This window comes from Seriola aureovittata, chromosome 5, assembly GCF_021018895.1.
Source record: "Seriola aureovittata isolate HTS-2021-v1 ecotype China chromosome 5, ASM2101889v1, whole genome shotgun sequence".
NCBI classification, from domain to species: Eukaryota; Metazoa; Chordata; class Actinopteri; order Carangiformes; family Carangidae; genus Seriola; species Seriola aureovittata.
In genome coordinates, this window is record NC_079368.1 from 18,351,651 (window position 1) to 18,372,722 (window position 21,072).

The 21,072-nt window shown below is 39.2% G+C and overlaps 2 protein-coding genes across 3 annotated transcripts; one reads left to right on the forward strand and one right to left on the reverse strand.

Annotated features, from left to right (window-relative positions):
• The first annotated feature begins 12 nt into the window (after nt 1-12).
• rnf215 (ring finger protein 215) lies at nt 13-8,192 on the forward strand. 2 transcript variants are annotated; one of them, XM_056376084.1, is made up of 10 exons: nt 15-386; nt 1,432-1,584; nt 1,756-1,827; nt 2,054-2,139; nt 2,882-2,936; nt 3,057-3,161; nt 4,095-4,211; nt 4,708-4,851; nt 5,231-5,333; nt 5,953-8,192. In XM_056376084.1, exons 1-10 carry the CDS (start codon nt 165-167, stop codon nt 5,973-5,975), a joined length of 1,080 nt encoding a protein of 359 aa, XP_056232059.1. In that variant the 5' UTR covers nt 15-164; the 3' UTR covers nt 5,976-8,192. The 2 variants fall into 2 exon arrangements, with proteins under 2 accessions (XP_056232061.1, XP_056232059.1); XM_056376086.1 differs by lacking the exon at nt 3,057-3,161 and having other exon boundaries at nt 13-386.
• ascc2 (activating signal cointegrator 1 complex subunit 2) lies at nt 7,570-17,995 on the reverse strand. Its single transcript, XM_056376079.1, has 19 exons — nt 17,883-17,995; nt 16,509-16,616; nt 16,213-16,371; nt 15,313-15,486; nt 14,972-15,101; nt 14,786-14,853; nt 14,439-14,552; nt 13,732-13,844; nt 13,548-13,622; nt 13,351-13,455; nt 13,189-13,257; nt 12,748-12,822; nt 12,180-12,375; nt 11,020-11,216; nt 10,415-10,534; nt 10,018-10,242; nt 9,745-9,835; nt 9,151-9,242; nt 7,570-8,701 (listed from the first exon to the last, which is right to left on the reverse strand). The coding sequence occupies exons 2-19, from the start codon at nt 16,590-16,592 to the stop codon at nt 8,530-8,532; spliced, it is 2,259 nt and encodes a 752-aa protein (XP_056232054.1). The 5' UTR covers nt 16,593-16,616; nt 17,883-17,995; the 3' UTR covers nt 7,570-8,529.
• Nucleotides 17,996-21,072: the final 3,077 nt, after the last annotated feature.

Genomic DNA, 21,072 nt, shown 5'->3' on the forward strand with positions numbered 1-21,072 from the left:
AGCCGGAAGTTGCCTTCGCTTGTTTACATTCTTCGACGGCTCTGGCTACCTTGCGAACGAAAACGCTAGCAGCTTTTCTCCAAAAAATTATGGTTGACAGTTGATTAGGTTTGTGTACTTATTACAGTTTTTAGCTGTATTTTCTTTCTGTTGTCGCTGGGATCATGGCTTCAGCTCGCTGCTGGTGCTGTCTCTGGCTAACGTTACCACTCCTCCTGCTGCGGTGGCCGGGGCTGCTTGTGACGGCGGAACAGGTCGCTTTGGTGGAGGTTTTCCAGGAGCAGCCGCCCGATGTCAGCACTCTGCTCCAGGGGGAGGTGGTGGGGTCCAGCGGGGGCAGCAGAAGCTCCGAAGACCTAGAGGAGCTGGAGGGAGAGTTGGTCCTGGTGAGCCGGAGAGCAGAGGTTATTTTATGGTCAGGTTTTGAGGGTGGTTGTTCCGGACCCTCTATGATTTGGTAAATATGGATGGAAACCGATAGATATTGACCAACAATAGAGTACTGAGTGGGTGCAACTAACGGTTATTGTCATTAACAGTTAATTTGTGACTAAAACATCAATAATTTAGTTTAAATACGGCAAAAATTTTACTTAAATAAGTTACCAGAGCTGAAGGTAATGACCTCTGCTTTTCCAATTGACCTGAAGTATTCAACTTCACGATAAAACTGCAATTGAATAAACAATTAATGAATTAATTTTAAATATACTTACTCCTGAAAAACATTATACTTCACTAAATTCACATCTCTGCACGGGAAAAGTATGATACACAGCTGCAAGTACAGAGAAAGGAAATACAGTGGCAATATTCTGGCTTGAATTCGATTTAGTGGAGTGTTTTTTTTCTTAATGAAGGTCGCAAACGTGGATGGAAAAAGCAATCAAGTACAATAGATCTGCAATGATTATTCAACTAATCAGCTAGTCTATCAAAAGAATATTAATTCCCCGATTTTAGTTTAGTCGTTTAAGTCATTTTCAAGCCACCGTGCCAAATATTGCTGCTTTTACTCGTTTTCTGGTATATTGGCCTACGTGACATACTTTTGGGTTTTGGACTGGGCAGACCAAACAAGACATTTAATGATGTCACCTTGTGCTTTAGGAAATAGTGGAGGGCACTGTTGACACTGCTTTCTGATGTTTTCTAGACCAAATGATTTATCAAGTAATTGACAAAATAATTGGCGGATTAACAGAATAACAAAAAGAATTGTTAGTTGAAGCCCTTAAATACAACTCTCACCTCCCTAAACTGTCACTGCTGTGGAGCCCCTGAGCAAGGCAGCTTCTCCAGCGCATCTGCTTGGAGGCTTTGACTTGTCAAAGCAAGGTAACACCCATTTGCAGCACGGGGAAGTTACATGTGACAATATGAGGAATTCCACCCTGCAATAGAAATGCCTAACTTGTCTTCTGTCCTCAGGTTCAAGATGAGGAGACGCAGGTGAGTGGAGAAATAAAGGAGGATGACGCCAAAGAGCAGGAGCTGTGGATTGGGGTGGTGCCTGTGGATATGGACGACAGCAAAGCCTCCACTGGGAACCAGGAGTCCTTCGCTGATGCAATGGTCAATAAAGTGAGTGTGGCTGGTGCATGCTGGCAGTTGTTTTCTGTTGAAAAAAACGTTGTTCATACCCATGTTTTACTGCCTTTCCAAAAACAGGACAAAGATCAGAACAGACCTTCATTAGCAGTGAGATAATTAGTTAAATTCCTGAAATCTAATATTCTCCTTTCTCTGTTCCAGATGAAGCGAGCCTTGGTCCTAGGAGCTTCAGCGCTGATCATCCTGGCTCTCAACCAAAACACCGTCAGTGAGGTAAAAATTCAGAAACATAACTGGAAAATATAGAGTAACTGTTTGGATCTCATTTCTTTCTCTTTGTCTTTTGCTCTGTTCTGTGGGTGTGTCTGTCAGTTGGTGTATTAGCAGTGCAGATATAAGCTTTTACATGAAGATGATTTAGAATATTTTCAGTTACAATCATTATGACAGAAAGCTGAGGTGGAGTTTGTCTAGCTCATGTTGGTCATTTCTGCTGCAGATGGACCTTTCTCAGGTGCTGTCCAAACCAATCATTGTGATCCAGACATCTGAAAATGTCACTAAGCTGATTGGAGCTCTGCTCAGGTACATAACACCCGACTGTCACAGATACTGCTGCTGCTTCCAGATGCACGTTTCCCTCATATCACTGATAAAAACAACATAATACAGTTTATTTAATGAATCATACAATACTTTGAAATGCACCAGATTTTAGGATTTTAACATTCACTTAAACAATGTAGTTTCCACTGTGTATTAAATATTTCTAGCTTAAAATTTGTATTTTAATGTGATTCTGTGTTGTTTGATGGTAAAGTTCTTATTTTGATCACATATGTAGATGTATTTACCTTATTTTGTCTAAACATTTTAAATAAATAAACTACGTAGATTATTATAGATATAGCAGGTGTCTGTACACAGCCATGTTCCTTTTCTAGTTGATATCAAATCAGTGCAATCGTAAATCGAGTTTTGATTAATCCTTCAAATGCCCAAGGCCTTTACACACCTTAGTCAGATGTTTTAGTGTTTTTATTCTGCACATAGTCCAAAAAAATAAGTCATCCAAACATGAAGTGGTGATAAAAACCCACAAGTTTAGGGTGATGTATTTAGTGGAGTTAATCATGTTTCCTTCAAACCGCCATACATCCTTTCATACTGTACATGAATCCCATTATCAAAACAAATTGTGCAAACTCAGTTTATGTTTTAATCTTAATCTGGTTATTTGCAGTTATCAGTTTATAGTGTGCATCTACTCTAAATATAGTGATGGGGGATTTTTATTGTCACTAAATATCAGTTGATCTCTCCTCAGGGGCCTCCAGGCGACAGCGAAAATCACATACAGGACCATCTTGCAGGACAACCTGGTGAGCTCCATAACAATCAGCTGATCAGTGTGTTTTTCAGTTGTTAGCACCCTCCAGTGGTGAGGGAACAGATGACAGGCTGAGCTGACAGTGAGCACATGCTGCTGTGTGTCCGGGCAGGGAGCCACGCTCACGCTATGGTCCAGCTGCGGCCGATCGAGAGGCGGGCGCTACGGAGAGTGGCAGGGGGTCATCTGCACGGGAGAGACCAACTCACAGGTCCAGGTGGGGGGAGCAGAGCGGACACAACATCAGCTTCATTAGCAGGTTTTCTTAAAGCTGCTGTAGGACTGAGGGAACTCTGCTCTGCTGTGTGTGAAATGTTTATTTTTCTTTAACTGTTTCATCATGATCATGAATCTAAAGGAGGAATTAAACTGACACAAGGAGGGAAACAACCTGAAGGCACTCGTACAAATGAGAAATAAAATGCGTCGTGACATAAATACAAAACTAAAATTGACACAGAGTGGTTGTTCATAAGTCCTAGTGGAGTCTCTGCACAGTGGTCATGTAGATTTTACTTTCATGCACAGCGATGCAGATTTTTTTTAATTCCCTCTGAGTGACTGTTAATGCTCAACTGTTATCTGCTGCAGCTTTAAGTACCAGTCAAAGGTTTGGACACACAATGAAACATTTGACTGGTACAGTATATTTATATGTATAGACAAAATAATCAACATACTAGTTTTCTCCGCAGTTTCAACCACATCTCACAGTCGTCATTAGTGGATGAAGTTTGCTCAGTTTTCATGGAGAACTTGACTGTGAGACGTGGTTGAAAGGTCAGGAAAAGTTTGGGAACACGGCTTTGACTCAAAATGATTTTGTCACATTTTTGTCTAAGGTCAAGAATGAAGCTAAGAATTTAAGGTTTATTGTTTTTGTTTAGTTTAAACTGAGTAATTTAGCGGTTTATTTGGATGATTATCGTAGAAATCATATTTCAGAAAAGCAATACTCAGAAATCTGATTAGTGGTTAAACTTTTTTTAAACTGAGAACTCGGAGGCTCATTTGCATTTCCTCTTCTTTGCCAGAAGCATTTTCTCAGTTGTGTGTGACACACTGATAAACAGAGAGGTTTTCAAATGAACTGCAAAGTCACCAGATGATCAAGTACCAATGCTTGTCTCTCTTCTTTCTGTGTCTGTAGAAATACCTGCAGCAGCTGTGGGACACTGTCCTCCTGGTGGCTCTGATCCTCAGCACCGGAGTCATCGTTCAGGCTCGCTGGCAACACCAGGACCACCAGCTCAATGACGACTTGGAGGTAAGGTTAAGGGAAGCGCCCATGCAGTTAAAGCTGAATAGCATAAATATGTAAAATAACTTTTGCACATGTCTTTTTCCCAATTTTATACAATTAATACATTTTTTAAAATCACTTACAAATTAATAACAAAAATTAATAAAAAATGGTTGTAATTTTTGAACATCTGTGCACCAAGATTCAGGATGTTTTTGAGCCATTCCATGAGATTAAAGCACACTGGTAGAGAGTTTCTTTCTTTATTGGCTGCTGTTCTCACCATTGTTAGAAACATTTAGATGTTTTTGGTATGTGCTGTAAGCTGTGAAGTGTAAGTATATTCTCTCCAGTGTTGCACATATAGAACCAGATCATGTAGTTCTCAAAGGAGAACTCGTCCTGTAAGTGTAGCCTCGCTCATGTACTGGTGTGAAGTCGGTGTCCACACAGAAGCGCACTGACCTTCAGACATTTCAATAAGACATCATGTGATGTTCTCCTTTGTTGTGTTCTTCAGCTCCTTCCCAAACAGGACGTTCTGAAGACGATGTCGTCTCTGAAGACCAAAACATATCGTCAGCCAAAACCCTGGTGTGACACATCGCAGCCGCTAGAGACGGACAACTGCGCCGTCTGTCTGGAGCCGTTCAACAACAACCAGGTCAGCTGACACTCCTGACACTAAGCCTATAACAGCTTAAGTGCAGGACAGTTGACTCTGCAGTGACTTATTTAACTAGATCCCCAGTAACGGCTACTCTTTCTAGGCTAAATAAAAGAATAGCTACAACTACGTATTAATGAAATGAGTATAACTTACATAAATGAAAAGAAGATGAAAATAAGCTCACATAAACATAAATAAATAAATGTATTTAAATCTGAAACAGGTAATAAAATAAAATAAGGTACAAATTTTTTATTATAATATATACCCACGAGTTTAGTTTCTGTAACCTGCTCCTTATGATGACTCATGAATTGTGAATATATTGTATGATACAAACTGTTGGCTTCACCTTGTGTTGCTGTCGTCCCAGTGTCTGCGGGTGCTGCCGTGTCTTCACGAGTACCACAGAGACTGTGTCGACCCCTGGCTGCTGCTGCAACACACCTGTCCTCTGTGCAAACGCAGCATCCTCAGTGAGTTCACGACACAGCATCACACACTGCTACACAGCTCTGTCACACATGACTTAATGAATTGAAGGAATAGTAAACTACTCCATTGCAAGTAAAAGTGTAGAATGATTAGCATGAAAACACACTGGATAATATTTCTATTGGTTAAATTGTACTTCAGTTTGGTACTGGAGTAAATGTGCTTAGTTACTTTCCACCACTGTTTTCATGCAAATAAACTTATCATCCGTAACTATACTATCACCTTAAAATACCATTAAGGAGGAATCCTCAAACACAATAGCAATATATTTTTTTAATATATCACTAATCCTGTAACAAAACCAAAATCAACATTTTTTTTTCAGGTTATTACGATCACAATTTATATCTCAACAGTAAAAGCAATATTGGTTTATGATATTGGGTTTCATATCATAGAAGACTAAGAGAACTAGAAAATATGGACCGGCTGGGAGCAGTAAAATCTTGGTATTTACAATCAATAAATTATCAAATCAATTACCAAAACTGTTGCAGATTAACTTTCTGTGACTCTCTAATCTAGAAGTTTATATATCGTGTCAGCTCAACATTCAAATGAGTTTCTCAAAATCTGTTTTTCTCCAACCGTCCCCAGGCAGCGTCTGCAAAGACAGTTAACGGTTGCCTCACCTCCTCCACCGTCGCAGCAGCAGCAGCAGCAGCTCTGGAATCGGCTCTCGTCTTCGGTGACACTCCAGTAGCTGTGTTTTTGTTTTTTTCCCCCCTTTACTGACCTCGCCGCTTCCTCCTTCCAGCAATGGACTGTGGGAGCCAATCTAAACTTCTCACCGCAGTTGACTGGCAGTCCAGACTGTGGAGCAGTTGGATTTTGACCTCTGACCTTCGTATGGGTCTCGCAGGTATACAGTGGTTGTATAAACACAATACTATGAAGTTACTGTACCGGTACTGTTGTGTATGAACAGTATTTCTTCCTGGGATCATGTTACTGTACAGCTGTGTAAATATTTGTTTGTATGTGTGATGTACAGCCGTGAAGATGTGACTCTTCACACCAACACCTTCTGTTCTGTTCAAACAGCTGAGCAACAAATCGTTTGGCTTTTAATCGGCAACGATGACTCAGCTTTTTGTGCACAAACATTCAGTGCTTTCTGATTTTAAAACACGTACGTATTGAATGACTGGCCAGCGTCAACGTTCACTTTAGGTCCAAATGATGTCAATAACCAACTTATTAAGTGGACTAACTGAGTTTAAACATGACTGATATCATCTCGTGTCCAAACTCCATCCATCCATCCATTTTCTACCGCTTATCCTCTAGTAGGGTCGCGGGGGGGCTGGAGCCTATCCCAACATCTTTTCGGGCGAGAGTGTCCAAACTCATGATTCACAATTAAGTGTTAGTTGTAGAGGTTCTGTAGTTGTAGTGCAGAATTAACTGTGCCACAGTTGGTAGCAGATGTGGGAAAAAAAAGTCTTTGCACTTGTCCTTAACTTGCCTTATTACTTCAATGCAGATTGAGAGAAAACACAAACACACCTCCTGAATTATACTTTGAAACTTGACATGTTTATGTAACCGTAGCTAATTCAGTTGTAGTTGCGCTGACAGAGATAGAGATGTTACACGTGTAGTTTGTGGAGTCTGTGGCCTCAGCTTCGTTGGATTTTCACCTCTTTGATTTATTTTTATCTTTGGGTCTGTGTGAAGAAGTCTGTTTCTGATAGCAGAGTCACACAGACAAGAATGTGCATCTCATATCATGTGACTTCTCTTACTCCTCTGACATAAAGCTTCACAGTTGATCATAATAATTGAAGTTCAAATTTTGTACTTGAAAGCAACTGCCTGATTTCAGTGCTGAGTTTCCATTTAAAGAAATAAGACCAAATTAACAAATTTAAAAAAAAAAAACTGTCAAAATGTCAGAATTTTGCAGAAGGATGTGTAAACTATATGTTTACATACAGTTAAGAATCTACATCACAGAACAGGAAAATTGTGTGAAATCTGAGGTAATTTTCTGTCAAATGTCCTTGTGCAGGACAATTTAAAACTTACCAAAGGTGGGTCAACAATCAAGATACAACTCAACATCTCAACATTGAGGAAAATAATTCAAGGTCTAACTGTGCAGCTGTACATTGAAGTCAACACATTCTACTGCTAAAGGAAAAAGTCAAATCCACTTGTTTTTTTTGCATCCTGTGAGTGATGAGCCAAAGACAAAGGATGTCAAAAACATAGTATTATGGTATTTATTTTATGGTTTGTTTTTTTTTTTTTTTTTGCAATGTCAACTCCAAAAAGCAAATTACATGTGTGTTTTTTGTTACAAAATGCTCTGATAGATCTGTTCTCTTCATAGAAAATAGTCTGTGCATGGCAACATGTAGGTGGTTTCCCTACAGCTAGTGTGAGAGACGCGAGGCGCCTCTGTACAGCATGTGCTTCCAAAAACAAACACCACAGCATCATAACGAGATGGTTATAGCGTCTCTAGACTTCTTTTTTTGTTTTGGTTTTTGCGAAGGCTGGACAACAGTGGTTTGAACTGGGTGGATGACATCACATGCATGCAATTGAACGTTACATGCAAGCAGCTGTCACACAAGCTACTCGCACAGAGTGAGTAGTGAGAGCAACACAGTCCACCGCTGATGTCCAGACTTGATCACCAGGTCAGTAATTGTTCTTCCAGCTACAGAAGGAACGGCAGTCTCTCTAAAAACCCTCATCCTTTGTATTCCTAAGTTGTCTACTTGATGATGATGATGTCAAAGAAACTTAATTCAGTCTCTCTGGATCTTAATAATAAATTGATTTGTTACTTGGCAAAAATAAAAGGTCTTACTCTTTGTCCTCAGTCCCTGGCTCACACTCAGAACTTTGGTTTTTAATCAGCTATAAAAAGAAATTCATTTAGTCCAAAGACTAAAAGTAGATGTTCAGAGTCTCTGCTTGACAACCTCTGAAAACAAAAGGCTAAAGTGCCAAAGAAAGTCTGTAAACTAATTCAACTTTTCACCAGCAACTGAAAACCGTCAGTGGGCTTCCCTTCTCAGGCAAAGACAGTGACCTCAGGGCTGGAGCGTGATTGACCCAGAACCTGATTCACTCAGTCGACACACATCATCCACCTTCCTGCCATCTCTCCCTTCTACCATCAGTCCGGTTGGTTCGAGCAGCAGGCCGTCACACATGTCATGAGGGGATCATGCCTTTGTTCCTCTTGCGGTCAGCCATGGTGCGCCGGTTGTGGTTGGACACGCGACTCTTGTTGGCCTCCTTCTTGCGCCGGTCCAGGAACGTCTCCAGGGTTTGACCTTGGCCTTTGGCTCGGCCGACAACGTTACTGGTACGCTCCGGTCGGAAACTGGGAGAGAAGAATGAATGAAAATCAACAAATATTTTTAAAAATGTAAAGGAAACTTCCCACTGAATTTTTAAATGTCACAATTTTCTTCTGAATTTAGGGGGGAAAAAACTATTTAACATGAAAAATAAGAACATTTACATTTCTTTTTTCCTTTATATTATAATGGACAGATCATGCCCTGTTCACTCAGTTCTTTTCTATCTGTTAATTGCAAAATTTCTTTAAAAAACAAACAAATCTTCTTTCATTTTTTCATTACCATTAAGTTTTTACCATTTGATATACGATACTATACAATATACAACACTTTCTAACCTTTAACCCTCAATTTACAGAAGGAAAAAGTCCACATGAAACAAAACAGGCAGGTAAAATGTGTAAATGTGTCATTATTTTTAGCAGAAAAAGCTTGAAGCTAAAGAAAGCCGGATGAGTTCAGTCTTTACCCTTTCCTTTGCTGCATGGCAGCTCTTCTAGCTTCAGCTCTCTCCCTCAGCAGAGCCGGGTCCTGCACAAACTGGTCCCTGTTTACGTTGTTCTGAAATCAAATGGATTCACATGTAAACACACAGTTCGAAAGTCACAAAGGTAAACAGACTACAAAACATGCAGACCGCACATTTGTAGCTAAAGTATTTCATTCCAAAAGGATCACAAAGTTACCTGAAACCTGTCAGGTAATGTTTGAAAAACAAATATTCTCTGCTAAATATTAATTCGGAAAATGTAATATCTTTACATATGTAATAACTTGGCATAATAGAGGCTCCTGTGTAAAATAGTCAGAATTTCCAACTGAAATCAATGACTTCTCATGAGGTGAAGACAAGCATGCGCTGTCTGCTGATTGAAAATCATTGAGAAACGTGTAATAAAATTGTTTTAATTGTTAAAAGTGAGTTATTCAAAGGGTTTCAATTCAAGGTACATGCAAAAATAATCTTGTAAATAATCCTGAAACAGTGGTTAAATATAAATAAATGTTACAGAAAAAAACCTTATCATGGGTCAAAAACGCTGTTCTGGAACAATTTCAGTACCTGTAAAGTCTCTTCCTCCTCGTCATCTTCACCCTCCTCCTCATCCTCTGGTTTGTTTCCTTTTCTCAACACCTGTGGGACTGTGAAAGGCCTGCAGGAGAACAGGAACACAAAGTGAGAATGAAAAAGGTGAACTGAAAGCAATTAGCATCCTCTACAAGGGGAATTCCAAATTTAGAAAAGATCCTGTCAAAATTAAAAGGTGCTTATTAAATTCTACTTTGTTGTGTCATGATTAAAGACACAGACACCAAAAACCCAACTGTGACTCACCTTCTGTTCAGTAAGCTGTCTCCGTCCAGGTCGTTAGCTCCCACTTGGTTCATGTCGTAGGTGTCGTCGTACTCGTCGTCGTAGTCGTCCAGGCCGTACGTGGCTGCAGACTCCCCGGGTTCAATGACGACCTCGTCCACCACAGTCTCGTAGGCCTGATAACGAGCTCTCTGCTCCGCTATGTGCTGCTTGTCGTTGAGCATCTCTCGAATGTTCTCACCTTTCCTGCAGGAGTCAGGAAACATGGAGACTCGACTGAAGACGATCTCGCCTGTTCTTCACTTTCTTTTAAAGTTTTAAAGCTGAGTTTAAGGCAAATTGTGCAACCCCAAGTACACAAAAGGAGTCCAGGGATTTAAAATTTTTGATTAGTGAGCATATCGTTTGTGCTTTTTACCTCCTGCCCTTCCAGATGCGGGACATGTCCACCTGGTCCCTGCGGAAGATGTCAAACTCATCATCATCAAACACGCCGGATCTGTTGCTCAGGACACTTGGAAGCTCCTCCTTCACAGGCCTGAGAGGGGGAAAAAAAGCACATGGTCAAACATGATGGTATAAACTTTGATAGTATCTGCTCTGTTTACCCGAAATGATCTGCACAGTTTTGTAATCCATAGTCAACTAAAGCTGTGGCCCAAAGATACAGAGAGCAAAAACACAACAAATGTTTGTATACAGTAGGATTTGTCAGGTTTCTAGGTTTATCATTACAAAGTGGTGACTGTTACTATATGTCTGTCTTCAAGAGAAGCTTCTATAGCTTAAGGCTTGAATCATGTTTTTTTAGTTTAGTTACTCAGCAGGGTAATGCTGAGTGTGATATGAAAGAAAATGAATAACAGACTCCTTTAAATAAAATTACTTAATACTGTCACTGAAAGCCAAACGGAAATTTAAAACACTTACTGTTACTCTACACAGGAGAATCTCAGCCTAACTATCCACTTGGTAGAAAAAACATATTCCATATTATATGTGAAGCTCAGTGTATTGTCTCACCTTGGCATGGATCGGTCCAGTTTGTCCAGGCTGGGCGCTAACCGGTCCTCCAGGATGTTGTTGATGACCAGCTCAGAGTTGTAGTTGTACTCCTCCAGACAGGCCAGCAGGAAGCCTTCGCCCAAGTCAGGCAGCAGGTCCCTGATACACGACAGCAGAGACTCCAGCTCCGCCGCGCTCAGCGGACACACCACGCCCTGAAAACACAAACACACACACACACACAATGAAAAAAGTACACCGTCAAAGTCGGGTTGAGTCGTCTCTCTGTCTTGTTTTTCCCAAGATTTGTAGCTAGTTTGAAGTCTACACTTATATCATTCAGCTTTATGGCCATTGATTTCTTCCTGTAAATGCTCTGAAACTATTACTTGTATTCTTTATTATATAAAAAACTTTCCTGTCCTGCTCCTGTTTGTTTTAATCCTTGAGCCATTTTTTGTCTCCTCACTGGTCCCAGCAGGTAAAACTGTGGAACGGAGATTCCCAACATCAAAAATGTCTAGTGTTTAAATTTTTGTATCTTTTGTAGCTCAGTTTTATTGAATCTTACTGAAAAGTTATTCATTTATTCTGCGTTTTTAGTGCATCTTAAACTGCTTGTTTGCAAACATTAATTCTTTTTTAATTTAATTTAATTTTGCAATTGCATTTTATGTGTAAAGTACTCTGATGCATGACAGGTGCTACAGAAATAATGGTTGTTGTTGTTTGCTGCAACATTTTTGGTAAAACTGCATCGATTAGTAGAGCTACAGAAAATCTATCAGCAACTATCTTGACAGTAGAAAAAATTGTTTTAGGTAGTCAGTTTCTTTTAAGCCAAAACTCCAAATTTTGGTTTTAGCTTTTCTTTGTCATACATGACAGTCAACTGAACATGTCTGCTTTCTTTTGAAAATGTCCCTTTGATCTGTGGGAAATTATAAACAGGTGCTTTTCACGACATTCTAATATGTTATAGATACAATGATAAATCAAGAAAATAATCAGATTAATCAATAATAAAACTAATTGTTAGTTGCCGACCTACATTTTACCTCAATGTATGTTAATAAGCAGATAACATTGTGTGTGACTCCTTCAGCTGGTTACCAGTGAGGATGAACAGAGGACACTGAGCTGCCTGTAATACATTAACTAATAATCACACAACTCACGTTGTTTCCTTTTCCGGGAACATCCAACATGGCCTCCGCTCCCTTCGGTCTCTCTCCAGCCCAGCCAACTGCTCCCTGACTGGCTGACAACAACGAAGGAGCTTTAGGCTGAATCTGGCTCTGTGTTCTCCGTCGTCCCACGCTGTCCCAGGCACTTTCCACCCCCTGGAGCAGGTAGGACGTCCTGGTCTCATCACTGATAGAAACCCGGGGTTAAGGAAGAAACTTAGTGACACTACTCATATTACATGAGTACATTTCTGATTAGCTTTAATACCATCTCATAGAAAAATTGATGGCACTTTAACAGAGAAGTAGAAGAGGCTCTTCAGGTGCAAAAACAAATAATTTATTCCTTTCATGAGTCCCGTTTAATTCTTTCTATGTGATGTGTCTGCTGATTTTGGCTACATGCATCAAATATATTTTTTATATTTGGAAATAGGTGTACAGAGTTTACTTCCCATCTTCATCTAGAAATCTTAATTGTAGGTGTCACTTCTTGCAGACTGTTACTAGCCATAAAAATCTGTTTGTACAAAGTTAGTGCTGTAAAGCTGAAGGATACATGACAGGGAGAGCCTGTTGCAGGAGGCTGATGTCGTCGCTGAGCGGGAACTGCTCATCGTAGTCCGACAAGAACCTGAAACGACAACCAGCCGCTCAAAAGTCAAGTTTAGCCTGTGTGCATCATAACTCTCATTCTCAGACATTTTATCAATTTATTCTCCTGTTCATTAAGACTCTGTGACAAGCGAAGTCAAACATGCTAATAAATTAGTATAGCTATTGAGCTTAAGTCTGGCACTCAAGCTACAAAATGAAAACCAAACAGTCAAGTGGACATGTTCAATACATCCTGCATGTCAGGAATTCCAGATGCATTCACATTAGACAAACATTCATTGTGTATAATTTAATGAAAGGACAAAAACTGTCAGATGCTACTGCTAAAAATATGATAAATCTATCTACAACTAATGGCCTCACAGATCTTAACTGGTCTCACCTTTTCTCAGGTAAAAAAGATGTGAAATGTTGTAGTAGTTCCTCTGCAAATGTTTGCATGTTTTCTCTCCTGCAAGGCAACAAACGTGCAGAATTAATATTTGTATTAGCGTGTAATGCTAATCGTGCTACGATGCATGTTGAGAGGCTGTTGAGAGCTCACCCCTCCAGGATTGGCTGTAGGCAGGTGTGGTGCAGCAGCAGGTGAGCCGTCTCCACCATCTTGCGACAGGAGTGGGACAACCTCTTCCACAAGTTGTCCTGAAGACTAGAGGAGGGTTTGGGAATTTATTTATCATCAGCCAGTGGGTCTTTTTGGATTGTGCATTTCTCTTTTAACTATATTTAATGTATTCTCACCCTTTATCATCAAAATTTCTCTTCCTCAGCGCCTTCTCAAGGTCAGGCACAGTGGTCTCATAAAATGACGTCAGTCTGCCGGGTGGAAAAACAAAATTATCATGAAAAGGTTTCATGCAGACAAGGCTGTCAAGAGTTGAGAGGTGATGCTGCCAGTTGAGAGCTACGTTCTCCCTGCATCTACCTGCTGAGGAAGCCGTGCGAGTGAAAGGTGGAGCAGGCTGCAGGGAAGATGTCCAGGAAGGCATGGATGGTGGTAGTCGAGTCACACAGGTACAAAATTATATCTGCAAGTTCCTGGGACAGAAAAGAAAAGAAAAACACATCATCAATGACACTGCATGAAGCTCCAATGTCACTCACACATTTACAAACACAGAGAAGTCAATCAGACATACTCAGGTTAAAGTTTTCCTCCATTTAGAAAGACTTACATAGTTTACATATGTTCAATATTTGAGATTTGATATAGTGAGTAGAGCAGTTTCTACACACACATTTTCTAAAAATGAGACCTGAATATGTGTCTTACATAAATGTTTAATCAGTATTAGAAAGGTGCGTCAAAGCCAAAATAACCCGTTACATATAAAGACTACGCTGATGTTTTTACCCTTTATGGGAAGATTTCTTGTTTCTGGTACAAGCACAGAGTAAATCATTATTATACAGTATGTTTATTAACTGTAGACTGCTAATAAACATACAGATTACCTGTCTGAGGTTAGGATATTCACCTTTAAATACTATACATTTACCTTAAAGGAGAAGTTAATGAAACAGGCCAAGTATATTTTAGCTTAACTGGAGTAGACATTAATATTCAAGAATGGGTTCAGACCAAGACATTAGTCATAGATATTTTTACATAGATGTGTGTGTCTGTCTGACCTGCTGGCTCATGGTCATGGCAGTGGGCTGTTTATGTGCATTCAGCTTCATGGGCTCCATGGCGGTGGCTCCTTCACACTGAAGACCACATTTGTCTAAGACTGAGTCAAACACCTGAAGTCGATGAGGAATAAAAGGAAACAGAAAGAGAGGAGGATAATAAACTATAATCTCAGAGAAAACCTTTACAACTTACTCTAAATATTATATCATTTCTGAGTCTGAAGTGTTTTGAATCCACTCTTTGGAAAACCTAAAATAACTCTAACAATAACTCTAACATATCTTTAACCAATCTTACACTTTCCATATAAATATAAAGTTGTATTTTTAAAATTTCTTTTCACCTGTAACACAGTGGGCACTGTCTCATCCAGGTCACTGTAGTATGACGGCTGCTGGGTAAAGATGTTCTCTGAAAGGACATGAGAATTAACAAGATTAACAAACTATATATTAAACTATATATTGGATACATTTCTTTTCGTAACATACTACACTGACCAGGTAGAGAGCCTGCAAAAGCAGCTCACCTATCATCTTATGCAGCAGCTGGCTGTTGCCCTTTCCAAAGAGTACACACAGATCCAAAATTTTGGGAATGTCAAACAGGAAGTTGTCATAGATAATTTCTCCAAACACAGCCGGGGTGAGGAAGTTATCCTGAGGGGCGAAAAGCACACAACAACCCACGGGAAGGCAACAGGTTTTACTGTATATCAAGGCTTCACACTTGGAATTCACGTTAACAATACTATTGCTGGAAAAGCATAAAGTTCCCAAGCAACTGTAACGTCAAATCAGTTGACTAATGCTACTATAACAACTAGTAATTGCAGTGAAAAAGTAGATTATTATTTTTTTATGCTCCTACCTTGGACTCTTTATGTGTGGCCATCCTCAGGAAAGTCAAGAAGACCGACCTGTGGACGGAGCGCTGCATCTCAGCCATTGTCGGGGAGGAGGGCAGGGCAGTGAGGTCGAGGCTCCGAGGAGCGTGACACAGGTACGAGTCGAGGCACCTCTGCAGGGACTCGTCAAATACCACCTGGAGGAAAAGACAAAGCACAGCAGAGTAAGGCGGGAGATCATTTACAAGAAGAAAAGGGAGAGAGAGGGAGAGAGAGAGAACTTGGAGAGCAGTTGCATAAACCACCACCAGAATCTCTCTAGCTGTGTTTAGCCATCTCTCTGTCCAAACCTGGATGCTTTGGTGAGCTTTACTGCCGTTTTAAGGATTGTTCTCCTGCACTGGAAGAGTCAAATAAAGCTTGTTTTGACTGAGTGGTTAAAATTACCGACATAAATCTCCTCTTTTGAATCTTACAACTAATAATTACTAAGGGGAATTATATAAAGAAAGATATATAGCATAATAAAAATATTCCTAATAATGTTATAATAAAAATAGCTACCCCATGTATTTTATAATTAGGTTCTATTTTATTTCTACTTAGTCCTGTTTGTCTTTCATGTTTTTTCCCTTATTCTACAGGGTATGCTTGTTTTACTCAAAACAGCCACTACACATGGTCACATTTGTTTTATTCTGTTTGTTGTGTTATCTGTTCTTCATTGATTTACATAATATGTTATATTGTGTTGCATTATGATTTTTATCCATTGCATCCATCCACACCATTTCCTGTAGGCTTCTGGTCACTGAATCTAAATAGGATTTTACATTATTTCTGGCTTCAGTAGAAAGTTGGGGCTAAATACCAGAAAAGAAAATATGGCTCAGCGAGATGCTCACATGTTAACAGTCCCTTACCTGGCACCAGAACTTATCGTGGGGCAGTGCGAGCAGCCACTCCAGGTCCTCTATGATGAATCTGGCATATTCCAAAAACTCCTCCACCTCAGCAGGAGAGCCGTCCTCTGGTGGAGGCTTGTAAGGCACAAAACAGCGATCCTCCTTCCGGTCTGGGTGCTGATGTGGAACAGAAAGCACAGGGGTTGATTCTAATAAACTGGTCTTTGTGGAAGGTGGTTGGGAGGTGGCACCGCAGACTGTTGTCAGGAGTCTACTGACAAATTTGCATAGCAGCATGAGGAGAGCTGACTCACCAGCGCAGGCAGTGTGTGGTCTTTTCCCAGCGGGCCAGGCTCAGTCACCTGCTGCTCATCCAGTGGCACTCGGGCACAGGCCATGGCTTCACCTTCTCTAGTTTTTCTCTACCAAATTATTCCAAGACAACAAAATTCAAACTAGCACTAATCTATGCTTCTGTATACAAGTCATTTCAGTGTAATTGTAGGTGTTTGAGGTGCATTGTTTTACATTTACACTTTTTAAATAGTAAATTATTGTACCTGTTCAATCACACACCACAACAAGCTTTAGTAACTCTTTATAACTAAGGTGCACCAGTAGCTAAACAATGATGGATATTTCCATTACTGATTAAATTTCTCTACAGTGTGGTATTCAGCTCACAATGATATAAAACAGAGAATAGCAGTAGGCCACCTCATTGGGAAAGCTGGAACCAGAGGACTACTCGACTAGACTTTCTGCTTGAAAAATTATGAATCATTGGCTTCTTTTAGCTTCAGTATCGATATGTGTATTGACATCAGTGATCCTCATCCTGGTACTACTAGGTATCAGATCAAATAATAATAAGATAATAATAAGAATATCCTCCCGTCACAGCAGTCTCACTTTAAGTCTATAATGGTGTATAATGTCTCCTGACAGCCTTTTAAGAAATCATAATAAAAGTTTTACTGTCGACAGCAGGCCTGGAAAAATGTTCAAGTAGGGCTTCAACTACTGATTTTGATCATTTATGCCTCAAAAATTATCCAAATAGTTGTTGATTAATCTTCTATGGATTGATTAATTGACTTTTGTAGCTCTATACTAAAGACCTTTTATTAAAGAAAGAAAATTAACATTTTCCATTCTTTCATTGTTTTGGTACTACATTTTTTATAGTTTATGAGCGTATAAGTCTCCTGACAGCTTTAAAAATCACTTTAAAAATGCTACAGTCGACAGGAGGCTAGGAGAAACATTCAAGGCTTCAGTAAATTAAATTTAAACCTTTTTAATATCTCTTGAGGTCTTTTCAAGATCTGCAGATACCACGTAACAGCAGCCATAACCAACGTCTGAAAAACTTCAGCTACCAACAGCCACTCTGGTTAGTTAGCTGGTTAACAGCTGGTAAGGCAAAGTAAAGTAGTAACCTGTTACAGACTACGGCTTTCGTAGGTCATTAAGTTTAATGGCGTGTAGTTAATTTGCATATTTCTGACTTAAAACCTGCGTTTTCAGCTGATGTAACCTGTTCAACAGACGCGACAGCACGTTAATGAATGGAGAGCGGCTAACGTTGACATAACGTGGCTAACTTAACCAGCCGTTGACTTTATAACCGTCGTGTCGTCAGTCGTCTTGTAATGAGTTAATAAATAGTTAGTAAATATGCTCACCCTTGAATGTGACTATCTGTGACTCTTTCAAGCCATCTCATCGATGTCGTCGTAGCTTTTCAGAGTTTCAATTTCCAAACGTTTTCCTCATCATCTGTGTTGTTGGGAGCGGAAGTGACGCAGGTGCAATAAGCTTACACCTGGCTGTGGTTACCGCCCCCTGTCGACACCAGGAAGCAGAGCAGCACCAGCGCGGTGCCTATGTTATCCAAGTGTTTACGTAAAATTATATGACACAAAAAAGAGAATTATATGAACTACCACAGTGAAACTATTATTCAAGCAGACATCTGCCAAATCCATTCCTAAATTTTCACAATTTTACTCCCTCTCTACTCAAATCACCCAGTTTAATTAACAAAAAGAGTAATAAGCTTTTAGAAAATTATTGATTTTTTTCCCTATCACCTCTGACTGAGTATGCTAATATTGTGTATTTATGTACTCCCTTGCCTGTTTTTTAATCTTCTCTTTTATCTTTTAACATTTTCATTGTTTTTATATTCACCTTTTGTTATAATGTCATTTAAATTCAGGTTTGATGTGCTGTTGCCTTACCTGAATTACTGTATATTTCCTTTGGTTAAAAACGAAAAGAAAAAAAGACTACCACAGTGAAAATGAAGTCAAAGTCTAGACTTTAGACATGACTGACATAAAGCTTTATTGCTTCCATCCATCTCCTGCACCTTATCCACAGTGGTGGACAGTGAAAATAAATGAAGTGGAGTGAAAAGACAATATTTGCCTCTGGACTGTAGTGCAGTGGTATAGAGCTGCAAATGGAAATACTTAAGTAAAGTGCAAGTACTTCAAAAATGAGTACTCAAGTAAATGTATTAAGTTGTTTTCCACCACTGTTTGCAAATACTTATGTGCTTTTACTTGAATATAATTTTGAATGCAGGACTAAATGCTGACAAATGCTCATCTCTTAGGGTTAGGGTTAACATCTACTTCTGAGAAACATCTCTTTTTTTAATAACTTATCTCCCAACTTTATAACCTAAAAATGTCAATATTGAATAAAAGACCTGGAAACAGATTTGTTTTAACAGAGGACTATATGAAGAGCAGTTCATTTGCACTAGGATATATCCAAGTAAATATCTAATCACATCTTCATTAAACTACTGAGATTGTAACTGGACACAATATCATTCAATAATGACACTTGACACGTGATTTTCTTGGAAAATTATGTTTATAAAAAAAAAAAAGGATTCCCATGATACACAGAGAAGGCTGATGAGGATTGACATGATTTACATTAAGTACAATATTCTTTAAAATTATGCATTGCACGTCTGAAAGAGCATCGATAAATGATTAAAATCTTCAGATAGTCAGTCATTGGTTTGCTTTTGGGTTGGTTGGTTGAAGCTTTGCAACAACTAATGTTGCTGTTGTTTATTATTTGTGTGAGTCATGAATTTATTATCTGGTTTATTGGTTTGTGTCTGAACTGAACACTGCAAGGTTGGATTATCATAACTGACCAGAAACTCCATCTCTCCCTTTGTGTAAATGCTCTTGCTTCAGTTTTTAACATAAAGCTAAAAATGTGCAATGCAATAAGAGCTTAGTATATAATCTGGCAGATGTCCCATTTATTCAAAATAAAATACTGAAACAAAAAAAAATGACGACAAACACAAAGAATGGATTTTGTCTGCTTCCATGGCTTGTGGTGTAAAGCTAACACAAATACTTTCTCTTGGGTGTAAAGCATAAAATAAATATTTTATGGCTCAAAAAACAATAAATAAACTACCATACATCATACCCATCAAGCAGCAGTAATACTGTACCACATGGTACCCGTTTTAATGGCTTGCCTTTTCCATCCAGCAATAACAGAAATCTTTTTTTTTTTTTTCAGTAGGCCTATATTAAGTGACAGCCAACCATTTCTTCCAGTTTCTATCTCTAATAAATAAGCTCTAATCTATACTGACATTGAATCTAAGTAAAAGTTTGTGGCTTCTGTTAACGGACCACTCACCCTGCACTGAAGATTGAATATTGTACAGATCTGTGAGATATGAGTAAATGTGGACCCACCAGACTTACACTGATTTGAAGTGTACACAGTGGCACAAACTATGATGTAAATGTCCGTTTCATCCTCAACAACACGTGTTAAAGAGTTCATAGAAGTGAAACCAGTCCCATTCCCCTGAATGCTCCGGTTAACGATCAAACTTTACAGATCATAAACCGTTTTTCACCAGTTCCCCTCACATTTAAATCAAACTACATGGCCAAAGGTATGTGGACACCCAAACATTGTATCAATAGATCAATGCTGAACAACTTATTCCAAAACGTTTGCATTAATTTGCTGCTATAATCCGCCTCCACTCTACCAGGTTTTTGGACGCTGGTTTCCCATTCACAGATGTGGCCTCAAGTTCCTCCACATCAAACTGGGAAAACCATTTCTTTATGGACCTGGCTTTGTGCACGGGGGCACCGTTATGTTGAACCAGGAAAAGAACATTTTCTTGTTTAATTGATAAGTCATCTAATCCATGATATATCAGAAAATAGAAAAAAAGATTTTTGATCATGAGTTCTCCAAAGCCAATACTCAAATGTTTTGTTTTGTTCAATGAACATGGAAAAAACCCCAAAGATATTCAGTCACTATCATACCTGACAACCAGTAGAAAAAAAGACAGCAAATAGACATTGAGCGGCTGGAACCAGTGAGCAGTTTTGCTTAAAAAAATCATTTCAATATTTACTCGATTTCTGAAATACTTGCAGGTTAAGTTAACAATTAATCAACTAATTGTTTCCCTTCATTGGAACTACGGAGTCGTAGTCAAACGCAGTCCCAGCGTGCGCCACAACTTGGGGAAAAACAGTTAAAAATATTTTGTTGAATCTTTAATGACCATCAGAGCAGCATTAAGTGTTTTTAACTGATCTTACTGACTCTTCAAAAAGATCGCTGGATATTTATTTTTTATCCACAACAGATGCTTATTTCTGTGTTTTGAATAAATGTTAAGTCCTGAAAAACAGCTCTACCAAAAAACCCCACAAAAAACGTTAAGTGTGTACAGACTTTTGGCCATACAGTGCAAGTCAGAGAAAACCAGATGTTTGTCATAACAACCTATGTAGCTAAATACAGTATATAACATGATCTTTCTGTTAATATTAGATAATATTAGATAAG